Source organism: Pipra filicauda, unplaced genomic scaffold (genome assembly GCF_003945595.2).
Source record: "Pipra filicauda isolate LSUMZ 115617 unplaced genomic scaffold, ASM394559v2 scaffold85_size2586006_pilon, whole genome shotgun sequence".
In the NCBI taxonomy this organism is placed as follows: Eukaryota; Metazoa; Chordata; class Aves; order Passeriformes; family Pipridae; genus Pipra; species Pipra filicauda.
In genome coordinates, this window is record NW_024105042.1 from 1,496,646 (window position 1) to 1,514,607 (window position 17,962).

General features: G+C 49.7%; 3 protein-coding genes across 5 annotated transcripts in view; 2 read left to right on the forward strand and 1 right to left on the reverse strand.

Annotated features, from left to right (window-relative positions):
• Nucleotides 1–652: 652 nt before the first annotated feature.
• On the forward strand, nucleotides 653–3,067 carry CALHM1 (calcium homeostasis modulator 1). The gene is made up of 2 exons (XM_027738602.2): nucleotides 653–1,201; nucleotides 2,600–3,067. The coding sequence occupies exons 1-2, from the start codon at nucleotides 653–655 to the stop codon at nucleotides 3,065–3,067; spliced, it is 1,017 nt and encodes a 338-aa protein (XP_027594403.1).
• A 6,873-nt stretch (nucleotides 3,068–9,940) lies between these two features.
• CALHM2 (calcium homeostasis modulator family member 2) lies at nucleotides 9,941–11,312 on the forward strand. Its single transcript, XM_027738717.2, has 2 exons — nucleotides 9,941–10,524; nucleotides 10,608–11,312. The coding sequence occupies exons 1-2, from the start codon at nucleotides 9,982–9,984 to the stop codon at nucleotides 11,022–11,024; spliced, it is 960 nt and encodes a 319-aa protein (XP_027594518.1). The 5' UTR covers nucleotides 9,941–9,981; the 3' UTR covers nucleotides 11,025–11,312.
• A 1,415-nt stretch (nucleotides 11,313–12,727) lies between these two features.
• Nucleotides 12,728–17,962, reverse strand: part of PDCD11 (programmed cell death 11) — a 28,815-nt gene continuing 23,580 nt past the window's right edge. For all 3 annotated transcript variants that reach the window (XM_027738714.2, XM_027738715.2, XM_027738713.2), the window contains exons 33-36: nucleotides 17,277–17,445; nucleotides 16,855–17,008; nucleotides 16,135–16,300; nucleotides 12,728–15,515 (exon numbers count right to left, since the gene is read on the reverse strand). In XM_027738714.2, the coding sequence (XP_027594515.1) occupies nucleotides 15,344–15,515; nucleotides 16,135–16,300; nucleotides 16,855–17,008; nucleotides 17,277–17,445 (661 nt within the window). In that variant the 3' untranslated portion in view covers nucleotides 12,728–15,343. The remainder of the gene's footprint in view (nucleotides 15,516–16,134; nucleotides 16,301–16,854; nucleotides 17,009–17,276; nucleotides 17,446–17,962) is intronic.

Genomic DNA, 17,962 nt, shown 5'->3' on the forward strand with positions numbered 1-17,962 from the left:
TCCTCTGCTTTTCCTTTTCCCTTCACTCTGTGGAATAAAACAGAAGAGGTATTTCCCAGTGAAGCAGGTACAGAAGAGGGGGTTGGAAAATCTGTGAGGTGCTTGCATTAGATGTTGCTGAGGCAATGCAGGCATGGAGGGAGGGGGGAAGTTCTAGCATCTCACTTTTCCGTGTGTGTCAGCACTGCAGACGTGGAGTGTTCCTTTCAGTCCTGGGAGGAGCACCCACCTCCTGCATTTGCAAACAGGTTCACAGAGGCCAATCAACCAATTCTACATGTACCCGGGGCACAGAGTGCTTTGGAGAGGACACAGCCAGGGTAACATTTGCACCCTCCAGCCAAGGGGACTGGTAGCTGGGAGACTGCAGAAATGGGGATGTGGGGAAGAAAAAACTCAGGTTTTGCAAACCAGAAAAAAAACAGGTCCCATAGATCCAAAGAAGAGCAGGAGGAAACAAATTCTGAACTTTTGCAAGCAGCAAAATCATCAGAAAAAATTATTTTTAAGTATTAGGGCTGTAAGAGTGCATGAATGAAACAGTGAACTGCACAGAGACTTGGTGATGCCCATCTTTGAAGAGGAAATCTGAAAGAATGAAGTAAACTGAGGTCACAGATTAGACCTCAGTGGGAAGAGGAATCAAGGCAAGATGGACAAGTTTCGAATGATCTTTCAGTTCTTCCAGTCCAACCAGGAGTCCTTCATGAACGGCATCTGCGGGATCATGGCCCTTGCCAGCACCCAGATGTACTCAGCCTTTGATTTCAACTGCCCCTGCCTGCCACACTACAACATGGTCTATGGGCTGGGCATCCTCCTGGTGCCCCCATTCATCCTGTTCCTGCTGGGCTTTGTGCTGAACAACAACATCTCCATGCTGGCAGAGGAGTGGAGGCGGCCGCAGGGCCAGCGAGGGAAGGACCCGGCTGTCCTGCGCTACATGTTCTGCTCCATGGCACAGCGGGCCATGATCGCCCCCGCCGTCTGGGTCTCGGTGACACTGCTGGATGGCAAGTGCATCACCTGTGCCTTCTGCACCTCTGTGCCTGTGGAGACCCTGGGCAATGCCAGCCACCCCCTCCTCTCCCAAGGGGAGATACAGCGGGTCCTTGCCCAAATCCCCTGCAAGGAGATCTACAATGGACAGGAGCTCATTGCCAATGAAGTGGCCGTCAGGTACCTGCGCTGCATCTCACAGGTAAGAGGCATTGTGGCAGTGCCCTCACTGGTGGTTTGGGGTTAGGCACTGCCAGCCTTAGTTTCCCTTGATGGAATCTCCTTGTTCAAATCAAACCGCAGAAGGAGAGACTGGTGATTTTGCAGGGGTACAAGGTGTTCAGACTTAGCTCTGCAGAGTTATGCCTCCAGTGTGGTGCAGAGGCTGTAGCTGTAGGTTGTCCTTATAATTTGGTACCCTCTCCTGCCTGGGCAGCCTGGGGCTGCAGAGCAGTGACACACAGCCAAACCATATCCAGGGATTTATTCAGAGCAAGTTCAGAAGGGTCTGATGTGGATGTTACTCAGTAGCTGGCAGGCTTTTCCATTGCCTGCAGTTGCTCTTGCTTCTTATTATAACATGTGAAAGCAACAGGCTGATAACCATCTATGCCACTTGCCTCTGCCACTTGCATGGGAATAGCCAGTGTGTGTTTATTAACCATCCCAGGGAACCACAAATGAAGATGTGCCACTAACTGCTTGTCCTGTGTTTAATTCCCCTCAAGCCCTCTGCTTCTGGCCATGCTGGATGGTCTGACCTACCTGTCAGTCATGTATTCCTGTTTAAAAGCAGCTCTTTTGCCTAATTTCTTTAGAGCAGACAGGGGTTGTTATCCCATTTAAGAGAAATGGAGCCACAGGGACTTCTCCAAAGACACAAAGCAGATTTTCTTGGGTAGACCCCAATTACCAGCTGCTGGGAAACATTGGGAGCTACAAAACAAGAGGTCCCACCTAAACACTCCCGTCTCAGGTGCTCTTTTAGGGGGATGCATTTACAGGGGGGTTCACCCCCACAAGCTCTGCCTGCACAGCCTGGCAGCAGCCTGAGCCAAGACTGATGGTGAACAAGACAGACTGGTCCTGGCTGTGCCCTCATCTCACCCTTCCTGTCAGACCCCATTAACAGGGGAGCTGTCACTGCTGCTCGCTCACAGTAGATGTTACTGAGTCCAACAGCTTGGAAAAAGAGTTAGACAGCTGCATAAACACAGAGTATCTGGAACGATACTGCAAGTCAGAGGACACAGACTGTCCTAGACCCAAGTGAGGTGCGGTCGTATCGGAGGCAGGGCCAAGGGCTGCACACAGGATTCAGCCTGGTGTTATTTTTGGTCACTGCCTGCTGATGCTCTACGAGGTGAGAAGCGAGAGGTGCTGCCTATGTGGGTGCACTGAACAAAATTTCAGCGTAGATGCACTGATGTGGTACGTAGGGTCTCCTCATCCAGCTTGCAGTGTAAACACAGCCAAATGTCAAACGGCCCAAAGGGGAGCCAGATTTGTTCACAGCCCGGGGCTCCTGCTGGCTGGTGGGAAGTGCCGGGCATGTGCTCTGCCTATCTCTGATGGGTCTGGTTCCCCCTCATCCCTGCAGGCCCTGGGCTGGTGCTTTGTGCTGCTGATGACCACGCTGGCTTTCTTGGTCAGATCCCTTCGGCCCTGCTTCAGCCAGGCCGCCTTCCTGAAGAGCAGATACTGGTCCCACTACATCGACATCGAGCGCAAGCTGTTCGACGAGACGTGTGCCGAGCATGCCAGGAGCTTTGCCAAGATCTGCATCCAGCAGTTCTTTGAGGGCATGAGCACGGACCTGGTGGCTGCTCGCTGCCACCTGCCCAGGAAAACCTCTGAGGATGCTGGGGAAGCTTCCAAGAAGCTCTTGGGCATCACTGACCGGGGCACCATGAACATGGCCCTGAAGAGCTGGCACAGATGCAAACCCCCATTACACCTTCACCCACCTGCCCTCCCCAGTGGAAATGGCTGGGCAGGAGAAGGGCAGCCCCCCGTGCACCCCTCAACACCCCGAAGGGAGACAGCTGCCTACTACAGCTTGGTGTGAGGGGGTGCAGGGCTATGTAGAGGCAGATTGCACTTCTGGGAGATGGGTTGCAGAGGGGATAGACAGGGCATTCAAGCCAGGCAGAAGCAAGGGCCAGCACCACAGCAGCTGCAGGGGAACAGGCACCCAAAGCCTCGATGGTGCTGGTGCCATCCCATCTCCTCTCACATCCAATCCTACAAGCATTGGTAATTCAGGCAATGAGTTTTGTGCCAAGCAGGACAACTATGCAAGGTCATGATGGATGAGCCCTGGGGATGCTGAAGGGTGCAATGTGGTAGTCAGATGTGCCGTGTGTCCCACACCACCAAGCACCAGGTTGGTGTTGTGGTGGTTGCCAAGAGAGACACGACCAGATGTGCAAAACTTCCTCTCTATTATGATGTGCTTGGCACTGAGAAGAGCATGTGGGTTTAGGCAGTATTAAAAATCTCCTGGTGGAGAAAAAAGCTGGGGGTGTCCCTTTCTCCTGCCAAGTCACGAAACCCTAAAAGTCTTCCCATTCTGCACATTCTTCCACATACTACATCCCCACAGACACACAGCTTCCAGGGCAAGAAAGGCTTTAAAATAAATTTGACCCAAGCAATGAGCTAGTGAAGGAATATCCCATATGCCACTACATGTGACAGGAACAGCATGATTAGTGTCATAGGGACTATTCAACAAGGAGTCCACAGAGATGGTCCTTGAAGGAAATGTCTAGACAAGGAGAACAGTTATCATTCAGCAGCGGGAGGGAGGGGGGGAAGGGAGTGGGCCAGGCCAAGATCCTGCCACAAATCTGCCTTAGGACGGTTGTTCTTGTAATTTTTCCTGGATTCTTCCTTGACACAAAGACTGTTGTTAAAAACCACCTGGGTGTTTGTTTAAGGAGCCAAATAAATAATTAAGGCTTACTGTTCAAGCTCTGTGTGCTCAGACACAGGATTTATAAAAGCTGTTTACAAAAGCTGTTGGTGTTTCTTTACTTTGATGCGATGAAAAGGGCTGTGAGGGCCCCAGGCCAAGCCCGAGCTGCTGGGGGTGTGCGAGTTGGGGTGTTTTGCTCAGAGGAGAAGTCAGAAGGTATTGCCAAACCTACACAATACAAGGTGGCTGCCCATTTCCACAGAAACTGGGGATGATGGGATGCAGGCCCTTGAGATGACTATGGAAATTTCAGCCCAGAAGAGCGTTTCCCAGTGGCCCTGATTTTATTGCCAGTATGCAGAAGGAAAACCCCTTTTGAGGGATGAGTTTTACCTCTGCTGCGTCCCTTCTAAAATCATAGAATCATAGAATCATAGAATCGATTGGGTTGGAAAAGACCTCCGAGATCATCGAGTCCAACCCTTGGTCCAAATCCAGTCCATTTACTAGATCATGGCACTCAGTGCCACGTCCAATCTGCGTTTAAAAATCTCCAGGGATGGTGAATCCACCACCTCTCTGGGCAGCCCATTCCAATGCCTGATTACTCTCTCTGTAAAGAATTTTCTCCTGATATCCAACTTAAATTTCCCCTGGCGGAGCTTAAGCCCGTGCCCCCTTGTCCTATTGCTGAGTGCCCGAGAGAAGAGACCAACCCCCACCTGGCTAGAACTTCCCTTCAGGTAGTTATAGACGGTGATGAGGTCACCTCTGAGCCTCCTCTTCTCCAGGCTAAACAACCCCAGCTCCCTCAGCCTCTCCCCATAGGACTTATGCTCCAGTCCCTTCACCAGCCTTGTTGCTCTTCTCTGGACCCGCTCCAGCACCTCAATATCCTTTCTGAACTGAGGGGCCCAGAACTGAACACAATACTCAAGGTGTGGCCTCACCAACGCAGAGTACAGGGGAAGGATCACTTCCCTGCTCCTGCTGGCCACGCTATTTTTGATACAGGACAAGATCCCATTGGCCTTCTTGGCCACCTGGGCACACTGTTGGCTCATGTTGAGCTTCCTGTCAATTAGTACCCCCAGGTCCCTTTCTGCCTGGCTGCTTTCCAGCCACTCTGTGCCCAGCCTGTAGCGCTGCAGGGGGTTGTTGTGGCCAAAGTGCAGGACCCGGCACTTGGCTTTATTGAACTTCATCCCATTGGAATCAGCCCATCTCTCAAGTCTATCCAGATCCCTCTGCAGAGCCCTCCTGCCTTCCAGCAGGTCGACACTCCCTCCCAGTTTGGTGTCATCAGCAAATTTGCTGATGATGGACTCAATCCCCTCATCTAAATCATCAATAAAGATATTAAACAGGACTGGACCCAACACAGACCCCTGGGGAACACCACTGGTGACCGGCTGCCAGCTGGATGCAGCTCCATTCACCAGCACTCTCTGGGCCCGACCCTCCAGCCAGCTCCTAATCCAGGAGAGGGTACACTTGTCCAAGCCATGGGCTACCAGCTTTTCCAGGAGTATATTATGGGAGACAGTGTCAAAGGCCTTGCTGAAGTCTAGATAGACCACATCCACAGCCTTCCCCTCATCCACCAGGTGGGTCACCTGATCGTAAAAAGAGATCAGGTTGGTCAGACAGGACCTGCCCCTCCTAAACCCGTGCTGGCTGGGTCTAATCCCTTGTCCATCCTGAAGGTGCTGTGTGATTGCACTCAGGATGATCATCCCCTTGAAATTTCTGCTGTGGTATTCTTGTTCAAATGACTTATTATGGCTGGCTGGTAACTGAGGTTTGCATAAACCTTAATTATCGATGTGTAACTCCACAGTGGCTGTGGGGAGAGGAGAACAAAGGACCAAAATGACGAGGAAATTCTCCTGGCTGCTGTGAGAGTGCCTGAGCAAGCCCATAGTCAAGGGCAGGCTGAATCTGGCTAACTCCCAGGAGAAAGGAGCGTGACACAGTTTCGTCATTAATCTTCACACCCCAAACTTTAATTAAGACACCTGCACTGAAATTAATAGGCACAAAACCTGATTTACATAGGAAAGGAGATTAAAAGATAAAGGCGGTTTCCACTCCTATTTTTTGCAGTTCAGTGCTGTTCGTGGCTCACTGAGAAAGGCGTGCTGAGTCCCCAAGATGGTGAGGAGCACGGAGGGATGGCAGGCTCCATGGCAGAGCCATTAAGGTACCAAAATAAAAAGCATGTATTTGCAAAGGGAAGCTTTTGGACTTTTAATTCAGATTTTTAGGATTAGAGCTCTGCCCCCATGCAGCAGCTTCAGCAGTTGCAGAGAGTCCTCACAGACCAGGCAGGCTGTCCTCTCTGTGCTGGATTTTGGGGATGTTGTTCATTGCCTTTGGAAGGAGTCCCTGGGGAACCTGACATGGCCCCCAGGACTTCAGCTGGGCTGTGGTCCTGGTGCTGAGCCTGTTTAGCAGCAGTGCCCTGAGTGTGGAGCAAGCCCCAGGGTCCCCATCAAGCCAGGGAGCCAGCTCCAGGCAAGCACGGAGGTGTGGGAGTGCCAAGGGGGTGCACCACACCCAAACAACTGGGAGCTGCAAAAACCCGCTTGAGGACCCCAGATCTGAGGGCAGGAAGGAGGACTCGGTCCAAAATCCCATTGGCTGAACTGCCAATGCTGGGCTGAGCCTAGATTTGCTCCAGGCAGAGGGGAACGTGGGTGTTGCTGAAGATTTGCCTGTGCTGAAGACATTCTCTGGGGAGGGCAGAGTTTAACCCTGGGGACAAGATGACAAGGAGGCTGGGGAAGGAAAACGGGGGCCTCCAGCCTCTGCAAAAGGCTGGGCAGAAGCTGGAGCTGAGGGACAGATGGCAGAGAGGAGGGAGCAACGCAAGGAGAAAGTGAGGTGTCCTTGGCTGCCTCACAGGCATCGCTCAAGCAGAGGAAGCAGCGAACAAAAAAGCTGCGCCGGGCAGGAATGCACCGTGCTTGCCAGACAGCAGGCTGTGCCCAGCCCTGCACACGTGGCCCCCAGCCCTGTTCAGCCCCCAGCCCGCTGCAGCAGCCCCACTGCTCAGTCCTGGGTACTGGGAAGCAAAACTTGGCCACCCCACAGAGCGTGATGGCAGGTTCATGGTTCTCTTGAAAACCCAGCCAGGTAGGTGCCTTCCCTGCTGTCTCAGCCAGCTCCCATGTACTAAAGCAGTAGTTCCTGCCCCTTCTCATGGGACCACGGGATTCCCCCTGCCTGCTTAGGGTGGCTCCCACCAGCATGACTGCATCCCCTGGGGGCCATGGGGGCTGCATCCACTGCCCAGGCTGGGGGGAACCACCATTTCCCCTTTGCACCCCAGCAAGGCACCTCAATGCTCCCGTTCTCCAGGAAAACTCGAGGCCATCCCGGCCAGCCATTGCACAGCTGCATCACGGGTCTGAAAAGGGGCGATCAGCTTTTTCCAGTGACTCATTCTCTGCTTTTCATTTCCTTTTTTTTTTTTCATTTTAAAGGCACAACCTCAGCCTTGCACGCAGCAGAATCCAAGCGCCGCTCTTTGCCCCACCCAAGAACAACTTCCTCCCTCCTCCCAAAAGCCAAAAGCGGAGGGCACGTTTCAAACTAAATAAGGAAGCCTTAACAAACTCTTAAGGCTGCTTTCGCCAGAGTTCATTTCACCCATCAGGCCGGCCTCAGCTGCATCCCCCCTTCTGCACAGCCCCGTGCGCTGCTGGGAACCCACCACAGCCAGAGCCCGAGCAAAAACCACGTGAGGGGCTGAGAAGGCTCCAGAACTGGTTTCAACAACCTTTCAAGTAAGTGACTTAATTTTTTCTCGTTTTCGTATGTTTTGGGGAAAGACTTTAACAGAGGCTGCTAAAAAATTATCTGCTGCAAACAACTTTTCCCCTCCCCTCCTACCCAACCCTCTTCCCAGACCATAACTACCAAGCAGAGGCAGAGTAATCCCCCACCCCACCCCAAACGACATACTTTCCTTTGCCAGCTCCTCTGATTTTTGCCTTGCTGTTTGCCAAGCTCTGTCAGGAAGGTCACAGGTCTGTGTTTTTCAGGGTAGTTTGCGGGTAACTGATAACAGGGGCTTGAACTACAACAAGTTTGTGGGTTTAGCATCTAGCTGCAAACGTGGTGTTCCGCCAAGTGCGGCAGCTGGAGATGGAGGCCTGGCTCCCCACCAAGTGGTGGCAGTTTTCAGCTGGTCTGTCTCCTTTGCAGAGGGAGTTTTGTAAATGGAAAACTGGGAAGCTGCAGGAAGACGTTAAGGGCTGTTTGCAGTTGAACTCAGTGTGATTTTAAAGGATTTGCCACGGGTTAGACAAAACAGAGGCCAAATTTCTGCCCCCATTCCCCTCCGCTGCCCCATGGTAGAAGGGGGTAAACCAGGATTTGTCAGGGCAGCAGATGAACTGTGGCACAGTGATGTAAAGCACAGTGTATGAGAAAGCCTTGTACAAGAGATCATAAGGATTAAGGTGCCTTTGTCTCTTCTGCATGGATGTCCCTGAAGTCTTGTCCCTGCACTTGGGGCTGGCCCAGGGAAGCCTTGCTCCGTGCATACCAACTGGGAGATGCTAGCACTGGGACAGATTTCAGGGCAGCCTTGCTGTGGGTCAGGCTCCCTGGGAGCCTCGGATGTGTGCCAGTGCTGCCAGCACTGCAATCTGCCAGAGACGGTTAGTGGGGTGCCCAGGTCCTTCCTGTCTCCAGCAAACCCTGGTGACAGCAGTTCCCCTAAGGCCAGCAGGTTTCATCACATGGGTGAGGGTTCCCACAGCTAGCAAGGTGCTTGAGGCTTCCTGAGATGAAACCCTGTGGGGATAGGGTGCAGACAGAAAGTCAACTAAGAACTTAATTAAATCTATCTTGCAAGTGGGCTGGAGGGATGGACATCACTGCAGAGAGCATGGATACATTCCCCAATTATTTCCTTATGCTTCAAAAAAATCAGGGCACATACCCTTGGTCCTGAGTGCCTGCAGCCCAGTCAGTGGGATATAACCAGTGTTGTGCTGGGGGAAGCTACAAAGGCAAAGGGCAGTGAAGCGCATCTGCCACTGAGGTGCTCAACTCAGGAGCTCAGTTTAAGGGCAGCAGTTTTGACTCTGAGCTGGGACTGCAGGCCAGGACAAGGGAGTACGATTATGTCAGCCAGCTGTGGGAGAGGGGAAGATCATCCTGCCACACCTAATCCTTGCAAAAACTCCTACGTAATTGCTGTCTCAGCTCTATCGGCATTTGGTGTTTGTGTCCCGGGTCATCAAGATAAGCTCTTTTTCCAGAAAAGCTGGCAGCAACAGCCCCTAAGCATCCCCTCATCCCTCTCAGTGGAGGCTGCTCCTGCCTTGGCCTCCCATACCACACCTCTCTGCACCCAAACCTGCTGGGCTGTCTCACAGCACCCCTTGCTGCCTCCCTCATATACCTTTGCCTATTAATTAAGTCATCAGGTCTAAAGAGGGAGGCAAAAGCCACACATGGCACCTTCAAGGCAGTGCGGCACCAGCACTCACGTGCCGCATGCAGCTGGGCTAGTGTGAGTCAGTGGCAGGGCTGGGGACACATCCTAGTGCCAGTGCTCTGGACCAGTTTTCCCAGTAACATGGTGTCCTCCTTCATTGTAGGTTTGGGAGATCATCAAGAGTCTGGCAGCGACGCTGACAATAATTGCCTCTGTGGGAGGTGACTAAAACCAAAGAGATGGAAAGACGACGACCATGCAAATGACAGGGACAGAAACAGATGTCCCACCTGTAACCTTTGCTGTAGCAATGCTTTTGGAGAGCTTAGTGGGAAACTAAAGTGTCAGAAGTTTCATATATTGCTTAGGCTGAATCCCTTTTCAGCCCCTTTTGAAGTATCTCTGGTATCAGCAATCAACTCCAGAGGCTCGGACACCAGGTAGGGGGAGGGGACATCAGTGAGGGTGTCTTGCTCCTGGAACACCGCCTTGCACGTCAGCTGGCACAAGGCCTTTCTACCTCTCACTGGAGTGTTCCTCGGTGCTGGGAGGTGAGCCAGCACAGCCCCCCACAGCAGCACACACCTCCTCTCACCCCCGGGACGAGATGGCCGCCCTCATCGCTGAGAACTTCCGCTTCCTCTCCTTGTTCTTCAAGAGCAAAGACGTGATGATCTTCAATGGTTTGGTGGCCCTGGGCACAGTGGGGAGCGAGGAGCTCTTCTCGGTTGTTGCCTTCCACTGCCCCTGCTCCCCTGCCCGCAACTACATCTATGGGCTGGCTGCCATTGGTGTCCCAGCCCTGGCCCTCTTCCTCATTGGCATCATCTGGAACAACCACACCTGGAACCTGGTGGCCGAGTGCCACAAGCGTGGTGTCAAGAACTTCTCTGCTGCTGCCACCTTCCTCCTCTTTGGCTCCATCATGGGCCGGGCAGCTGTGGCACCCGTCACCTGGTCGGTCATTTCACTGCTGAGAGGGGAAGCTTTCATCTGTGCCCTCAGTGAGTTTGTCAAGCCATCCTCCCTGGACAAGTTTCCACCTGAGTACGGGGCTGAGGTGCTGGCCAGGTTCCCCTGCAGAGATGTACCGGCAAACCTCACCAAGTTCAGGGACGAGGTGACACGGAGGCTGAGATACGAGTCCCAGGTAGGCACGCCAGGGGAAAAGCCACATGGAGTGGGTAAGACCACCTTGCCATGTCCTAACGCAGCCTCTCTCTTCTCTCTCAGCTCTTTGGCTGGCTGCTCATTGGCATCGTTGCAGTCCTGGTTTTCCTCACCAAGTGCCTGAAGCACTGCTGCTCGCCACTGAGCTACCGGCAGGAGGCTTACTGGGCCCAGTACCGCTCCAATGAGGACAAGCTCTTCCGACGTACAGCCGAGGTCCACTCCAAGATCCTGGCAGCCAAGAATGTGAAGCACTTCTTTGGCTTCGTGGCACTGGACAAGGAGGAAAAGGAGCTGGTGCAGGAGTTCCCAGTGGAGGGCGTCCAGCCGAGCCCCCAGTGGAATGCCATCACAGGTGTCTACATCTACCGGGAGAACAAGGGCTTCCCCCTCTACAGCCGGCTCCACAAATGGGCCAAAGGAGTGGAAGGGAATGGGCCAACCCCAGAAGGCCATGAACTCCTCTTTTTGGCTTCCTAAGACAGATGGGTGATGGCAGCGGTTCCCCAGACTGCCTGGCAGGCCTTCCATACCATTGCACAGTGAGGGATTCACTGGGAACATTCCTCCCGGCAGGATTACTTCTCTCAGAAGGCAAACAGGGACCAACAGCCTCAAGGCAGAGAGTAGAAAGCAACACACTGAACTGGGGAACCCCTCCCTCAGAGAACAGTCTCACTGCTGCTCCCAGAGACACGGGTGAGCAAAGAGAAGGTGCAGCCCCTACCTCCAGGCTGCCAGTGCATCCCATCTGATGCTGCAGCAGAAGCCTTCAGGAGTGAGAGATGGGCACAACATTTCTCACTGTGACTCCTCCAGTCCCACTTGTCTCCCCCGTGGCAGAGTTAGCCCCAGCCATCCCGCACATCTACTTGTTTTATTGACATTGGTATCTTCTTACCGCAGTTGTGCAATGCCTGTTACACAGGCAGGCCCAGAGCAGTTTACAGACTTTACAGTACAGGGAAAAGAAGGAAACAGTAAATTCCTGTGGAAAGGGGGATGCAATATCATCTCGGAAGGAACGGATCAGTAATATAGCCACACACCAAATAACTGAAAGACTAAGGCAGGAGGAATCACCAATATTCCTGGTATTCAGAAAGGCACTCTGTAATTATTAAGTTGAAATTTGGGTAGGACACCAACCTCCCTTTGTTCTTACTGAAGTGCCTAACAATTGCCAATGAGCCCAAATGGTCATCCCCATTTTATAAACCTGGGGGAGGCCATCAGCAGAATAGTTTTTGGGCAAGGTGGTGAGGTGGAGGCTGAGAGGAATCACTACAGTGAGCCACACCACTGTCTGCAGCTCATTGAATTTCTCATCCAACCATCGGATAAGTTGTCTTTTTTCGGGTTGCAAGTTGCAGGATGACCTCAACCAGAATTAGTTTTACATATGTATATATAAACATATATATAGTGTATATACTACCTAACTGTAGTTAGTTAGTTGTATTAATGGAGCATCTTTCTTGGAGGGGAAGGGCGATGAGAAAGCTGCCAGCTAAAAAAGCACATTGCATACCCCCATCTGCTGCACTGGGACTGCAGCCCTGGAACAACGAGGGAAAGAACAGGATGGGGAAGCAGCCCTCTCCCTACCCTTCTACCACTGAATTTTCTAAAACTCTTTCCACTGCCTTAAATGGTCCCTGTGAACAGAAGGTCTCTTTTATGGACTTGGCCATACTCTGAGAAAGCAAAACCAGAAGGGTGTAAAATTACTGCCCTCACCATGACAGTGTGACTATGGCTTCAAGGCTGCTCTTCTGGCATTGCACAGTCCCTCTTCTCCCAAGGGTCAGCCCTATGTACACAACACTGTTTCAAGAGCTGGCAGGACAGTGAAATTTGTTTTTCCTAGTTGTACTGTTTCATTTTAGGTACAACTTCCTTTTACACTGTACCATCTACCAAAAAGCCTTAAGTTGTTCAAAAAACTGCTCAAACTCACAGAACTCAGAGGGGCTTACATACAAGAAGATTTGAAATAAATTATTAAATGAGAGTTATTTTTCATTGCCTTCTGAGTTGGTTTTTTTCCAGGGTGGCACAAAAGGCATAATTTAACATTCTCTTTGAACTGAAGAACTGGGAACTTATTTTTTCTTTCTATTAAAGATTCAGATCCTCTCCTATCCAGATCATCCTAGGATGTTTTCAAGTATTACCACATATTACAAGTTAGTAACACAGCTTTTTAGTTATTCTTGCAGTGAGTAGCACAAATCTTGTACATCAGGATACACAATTGCAGCAAAGGAGAGAAAATTATTTAGAAACTTTTTTACAAGTATGGTGCCTTGCAAGAAACAGCTGGAGGGTATTCCCTGACATAAAGAGGCTGGAACAACCACTTAATGGGTGAGGCATGGCAGGATCCCTGTTCAGCTTCTCTACAGATTTGCTTTGCATTTGTGGGAAGGCTTGGCTCCCAGCCTCATCATCAGCTAATCTGCAGAAATGATCAGATGGGAGTTAAATGAAATTGCATTAACTTGAGATGAAAGAGAATTCATTTGCATTTCTTCTCACTGGTCCTCGAGTGCGAACATGCAGACATGCACACCACCCCCACACAGCCAGCAGACACAAGGTAACTTGCTGGAACAAAGCAGTGTTCTTCTTACTTCCTTTATTTCCCTTGCCTTTCTCCTTGATAGTCCTAGTTGTTCCTTTGAACCACCTCCACTCTGGTTCCTTCTCTTTCCCTTTCCTCCTTTGAAGGAGCAAGACACGTAATGCTTGAGAATTGATTTTTATCCTAAGAATAAACCATTAGCACAAACCATCTTTTGCTCTGTTTACCTCCCTTCTCTTCTGCATTAAATCCTTGTGCTGAGATGGGCTAGAGGCTTGTCCACCTTGTCCGTTTTCCCTCCCTCTTGTTGGAGAGGCATGTTTGAGTGGAGAGCCGACAGTGAGGAAGCAAGCCACCACACTCAGAAATAATTGTTTGCAATTGTGGAGATTTGTTTTTTCTCTCCTCTGCCACCCTAAGCATGGCCCCCACTGAGGCAACCTTGGGCTTCTGCCCCTCATGGCCCCTCATCAGCACCCTCATGAATACCCCTGCTGTTCGTGTCACTCATCTTCCCCCAGTGACAATGCTGAGGTGAGGAACATTAACCCACATGACTTTACACACTGGAACAAGCAGCCAGGCTAGGATTCTCACTGAAAAGCCAAGAGGGAGATTAAGCCACCTGTCTTCCTGGTGTGCCAGATCACACAGGCTGTAAGCTCACACCCTCTGCTTTTCCTCCAAAGACTGACAACAACCCATTGCAGAGCAGCCTACAGGCTGCCAGGTAGAGCACACTTCCCAGCAGCAAGATGGGCTCAAACCAGGCTCCTCCAGTACAGAGAATTACATACAGGTCTTTCCCTGCCCACTGTAGAGACTATAATAGTTCCACTAATGAAGAAGAAACAATACCTCAAAGGGATCTTGGTTTCTATTGCAACGCTTATTTATGTGTTCTATTATGCAACTAATTAAACCAAAAGAAACACCCACCATCATTGAAGCTGTGTTCTTTAAAAAAAAGCAGCAGTTGCTACTGGATGTTGCAATCAGCTTCCTCCACTACAAGAGCATTAAGCAAAATCTGAATATAGTACCCTGCACTCTCTAGGAGCAAGAAGTGAAATTACTTGTTTCTGGATCCCAACGGATTTGGGAATGAAATAAATGCTGACTCATTCAGCCTTGCCAACACTGGGCATTCACAGAGGAAGAGCTGGGTCCCGCAGAGCTCTGGTTGTGAGTTCAAGGCACCTACAATGAGTAAGACTCCTCAAGTTTGGTATTTTAAAGCTGGGCACCCACTCACTAGTGTCTCTGCTGGGTAATCACACCTGTTTGCATACTCTGCTTCTCCCCTTGCCTTGAGCTTTTCCTCTGTAAAACGTGGATGATCACATCCACATCTTAGTGGAGAGTTACAAGAACAGAATCATAAGGATATGGACCATAAGGCACTGACATCAGTGACAGAGCCTATGTAAGTAAGCAAGACACCTGGCTTTTTCCAAGCAGAAGGTTAGATTGGGATGACTTTTTTTCAGCACAAAACCCCCGCTTTTTTCTTTGACTTCAGTGATTTCTTTTAAGAGACAATGACTACTGAAAATCACAATTTTTTCTGTCATCAATCTCTGGCAGCTTGTTACAACAGATGATTGCTCAGAGAGGTTGTGAGTCTCCATTTTTGGGGAAATCAAAACCAAACAGGATGTGGACCTGAGCAACCTAGCCTAGCTGACCCCTGCTTTGAGGAAGAGCTTGAACCAGATATCTCCAGAAATCCCTTCAAACTTCAACTACGCCACAATCCTGTGCTGCTCTGACAATTCCTAGGAGCACAAAGGCACCTGAGATAGATCTTTTGAAGTGTTAATTCATCCAAAAGGCAAGAATCTTCTCTGCTATCTTGACAGTGAGAGAAATCAATTTATAAGACATTGTTGTATTTAAAATCAGTGCACCATAACTGCACTATCTCCCCCAGAAAGTAGAACAGGTATGGCTGATATGTCTTTGGAATATAAAACAGTCTGTATTTAAAAATGTGTCATCAACAGAGTAGGATTATTTGTAACATCTGGACAAAGCTGCAAACCTTTACCATATCATTTCATTTCACTGTTTGTTCTTTCCAGGCTGGTTTGGTCATAGACCAACACTCTCCAGAAATTCACTGTCCATGGACAGTCACAGCAGAACTCCACACTCTCAGTTCCCACACTGCATGGAGAGTCAAGTCTCTCTGCTTTTACTTGCACCATATTTAGGTATCAGTAAGGGAACTCTTGGTCTCCACATACTCAAGTGCTGCTCTTTTAACAGCCAGGACACTTTCTGCTGTACCAAATTTCTTTTCATAATCCAGGTAGCGTTTGAAGAAGAATTTCATCTTCTTTGGTGCCAAGCTCAGGTGTATGACTCTCTCAAAGATGTCCCTGCAAGAAACCAAAGTGATTCAGATCGCTGTGTCAGTGGCAGCACTCAATACAAGCCCTGTACCCTGTCTTAACAACAAGCAGAAAGTCAGGGGAAATACACAATCTGCTGTGAAGTGCTTGTGCTTGAAGAAAGAGGTTCCTGACAATTGGTCAAAATCTCTAAGTAGAAGTTTTCTATTTGCTTTCAGAACTCTAAGGTTGCTGGTCAACTTAAGCAAAGATCCATTCACTGTATTGGACCCTGCATTCATTAAGCAGATGTGGAAAATTACTTCCTTTCATCAACTCTCAGAAAACAGAAAAAAAAAAGCTACAAGATATAAAAGGGCTTGATCTCACCCTTCAGATATAAGGCAATCCCTCCAGAGGGACTGATCGACCTCAGTGCAAGGCCTCTAGTTTCTGTCATGCAGGCCAATCAGACTCCCTCTGTCTTATGGAACTCTCTGGAGTCTCCTCAGTCCCAGCAAAGACTTTGTCTAGGTGATAAAAATTCTTTTTTGCTCTGCTCTGGGAAGCCCTGTACAACCTCACACTGCAGGGCACCTTGCTCTTTTTGAGTGTCCCTCCAGACACTGTGTTCTGCCCCTTCCCAGCCTGGTGCACCACAACTCACCGTACTTCCTTCTGGCTGCCATGTTTGATCATGATGTCCATGTAGATGGACCAAATGTCTGTCCGCTTGGGATAGCTACTGAGGGTGCTCTCAAAGAGGGCCTTGGCATGCTCTGTGTCCTCAAAACGGAACTCCAGCTGTGCAAACCTTGAAATGACATCCACATCTGGAACAAGTAATGATATCTTAGGGTATCACAGCAGCTCTCTCCATATGAACAAACACAAGTGATAATGACACAAACAGAGGCAAGCATAGAGACAGAACCACCTCTACCCAGAGACAAAAGGCTCTGTTGTAAAGTGGTCCTGGACTAAGGTGGGATCAAAGTGGGAGAGAGAAGGGTCACAGTTCACTTCCCATTTCAGTTCTCTGCAGGAGAGGTTTGTTCTTACATTCAAAATGTATCATGCAGCATCTACGGGCAGCCCCACAAACCTAGGACTAGACCAAGTGAACGGCCGTAAAGCTCAAAGTTGCCTTTGCTCTGAGTGCTTTGCTTTTGTGTATCACAGCAAATTCTATTACAGGTGGATTTAGCATTGACATCCAGCTTGATATTTCCCCTCCTGAGAGACAAGGGCAGCATGTTCAGCATCAACTGGTTGCACTTTTCACTTATTACAAATGGTGTCACAGGCAAAGATATCAGAGAGCAGCCCATCTCCTGGAGACCTGTCACCATTAAGATCCACATTAAGGATGGGGCACAGTGCTTACGTTCTTTTGTGGGCAAAGCTTTGAGAGCACGCTCCAAAAGTCTGTGTGTAGCCTCAGTCTGGCCTTGCTTCAAGAGGAACGAGGCGTATTTCAGCCACACAGATTTCTCCTGACGAAAACGCTTCAGCATTGTGTGGTACAATTCTTCTGCTTGCTGGAAGGGCAGAGTTGGGTTAGATCACACAGATTCATAACTAAGACTTGTAGCTTTAAAACTCTTATTCTTAGGACAGGTATCTCCAAACATTTATGACAGAAAAGCATCAATGCATCCTTGTCCGCTGTCAATCATAACTATTAATTCCAGTTAGGAACAGGACAGGTCTAACATCTGCCAGCTGGAAGCTTACACAGCCAGCATTCAAAGTTTACTGGCATGACTGAATGGAATAAGTGCCTGGGACCTGTCTGCACTACCTTACCTTGTACTTCTCAGAATTGGCATAGATGTCACACAGATGCTGGAAGACTTTCAGAGGTTCATTGTACTGGACAGCTCTCTCAAAGACCTTCATCAGTGTCTCCTCAGTACCATACATGTTCTCCAAGTTCAGCAGAGCTACCCAGACATTCAGCTTCTCCTGTTCTTCCCTTAGAGTAGATATGAACAAGAATATTTAGCCTTTTGCCAGTCTTCAACAGGTTTTGCAAACCACCCTGCATACACTCACTGACTTGCAGCCTGCCTCCAGGACAAAGAAAGAGGACATACTGCTCCCTGAAACACCACTTTTGGAATAGAGCACAGCAGTTGTTTCACACTACAATTTTTGATCACTGTTGTTTGTAATTAAAAACCACAAGGATGATTCAAGAAAGCACAATATACTTAATCATGCAGTAGAGATGATTTAAGGTGCAGCCCTATGGCAAAAGCGACAAGAGTTTCACAGTTTGTTTCATGTTTTGATTTAAGGACAACATCACCGAAAGCATTATGCTCTTCCAAACCGTTCTGACTGCTCAGAAGAATGTCTGTGCACCCAGTACCACCTTTGGGAGCTACTGTGCTTGTGAGCTGCAGCAGGTCAGCTGTAGGCCAACTGTGGTGACTCAGGCCAGACCTTCAAAGGACCAGCTGACAATTGCTACCATTTAATCCTTCTGA

What these genes read in the sequence shown, in the direction of transcription:
- CALHM1 (XM_027738602.2), top strand. Translation starts at nt 653, where the DNA reads ATGGACAAGTTTCGAATGATCTTTCAGTTCTTCCAGTCCAACCAGGAG. An exon ending in ACCTGCGCTGCATCTCACAG is followed by an intron (nt 1,202 to 2,599) that starts GTAAGAGGCATT and finishes TCATCCCTGCAG; the next exon opens with GCCCTGGGCTGGTGCTTTGT.
- CALHM2 (XM_027738717.2), top strand. Translation starts at nt 9,982, where the DNA reads ATGGCCGCCCTCATCGCTGAGAACTTCCGCTTCCTCTCCTTGTTCTTC. An exon ending in GGCTGAGATACGAGTCCCAG is followed by an intron (nt 10,525 to 10,607) that starts GTAGGCACGCCA and finishes CTTCTCTCTCAG; the next exon opens with CTCTTTGGCTGGCTGCTCAT.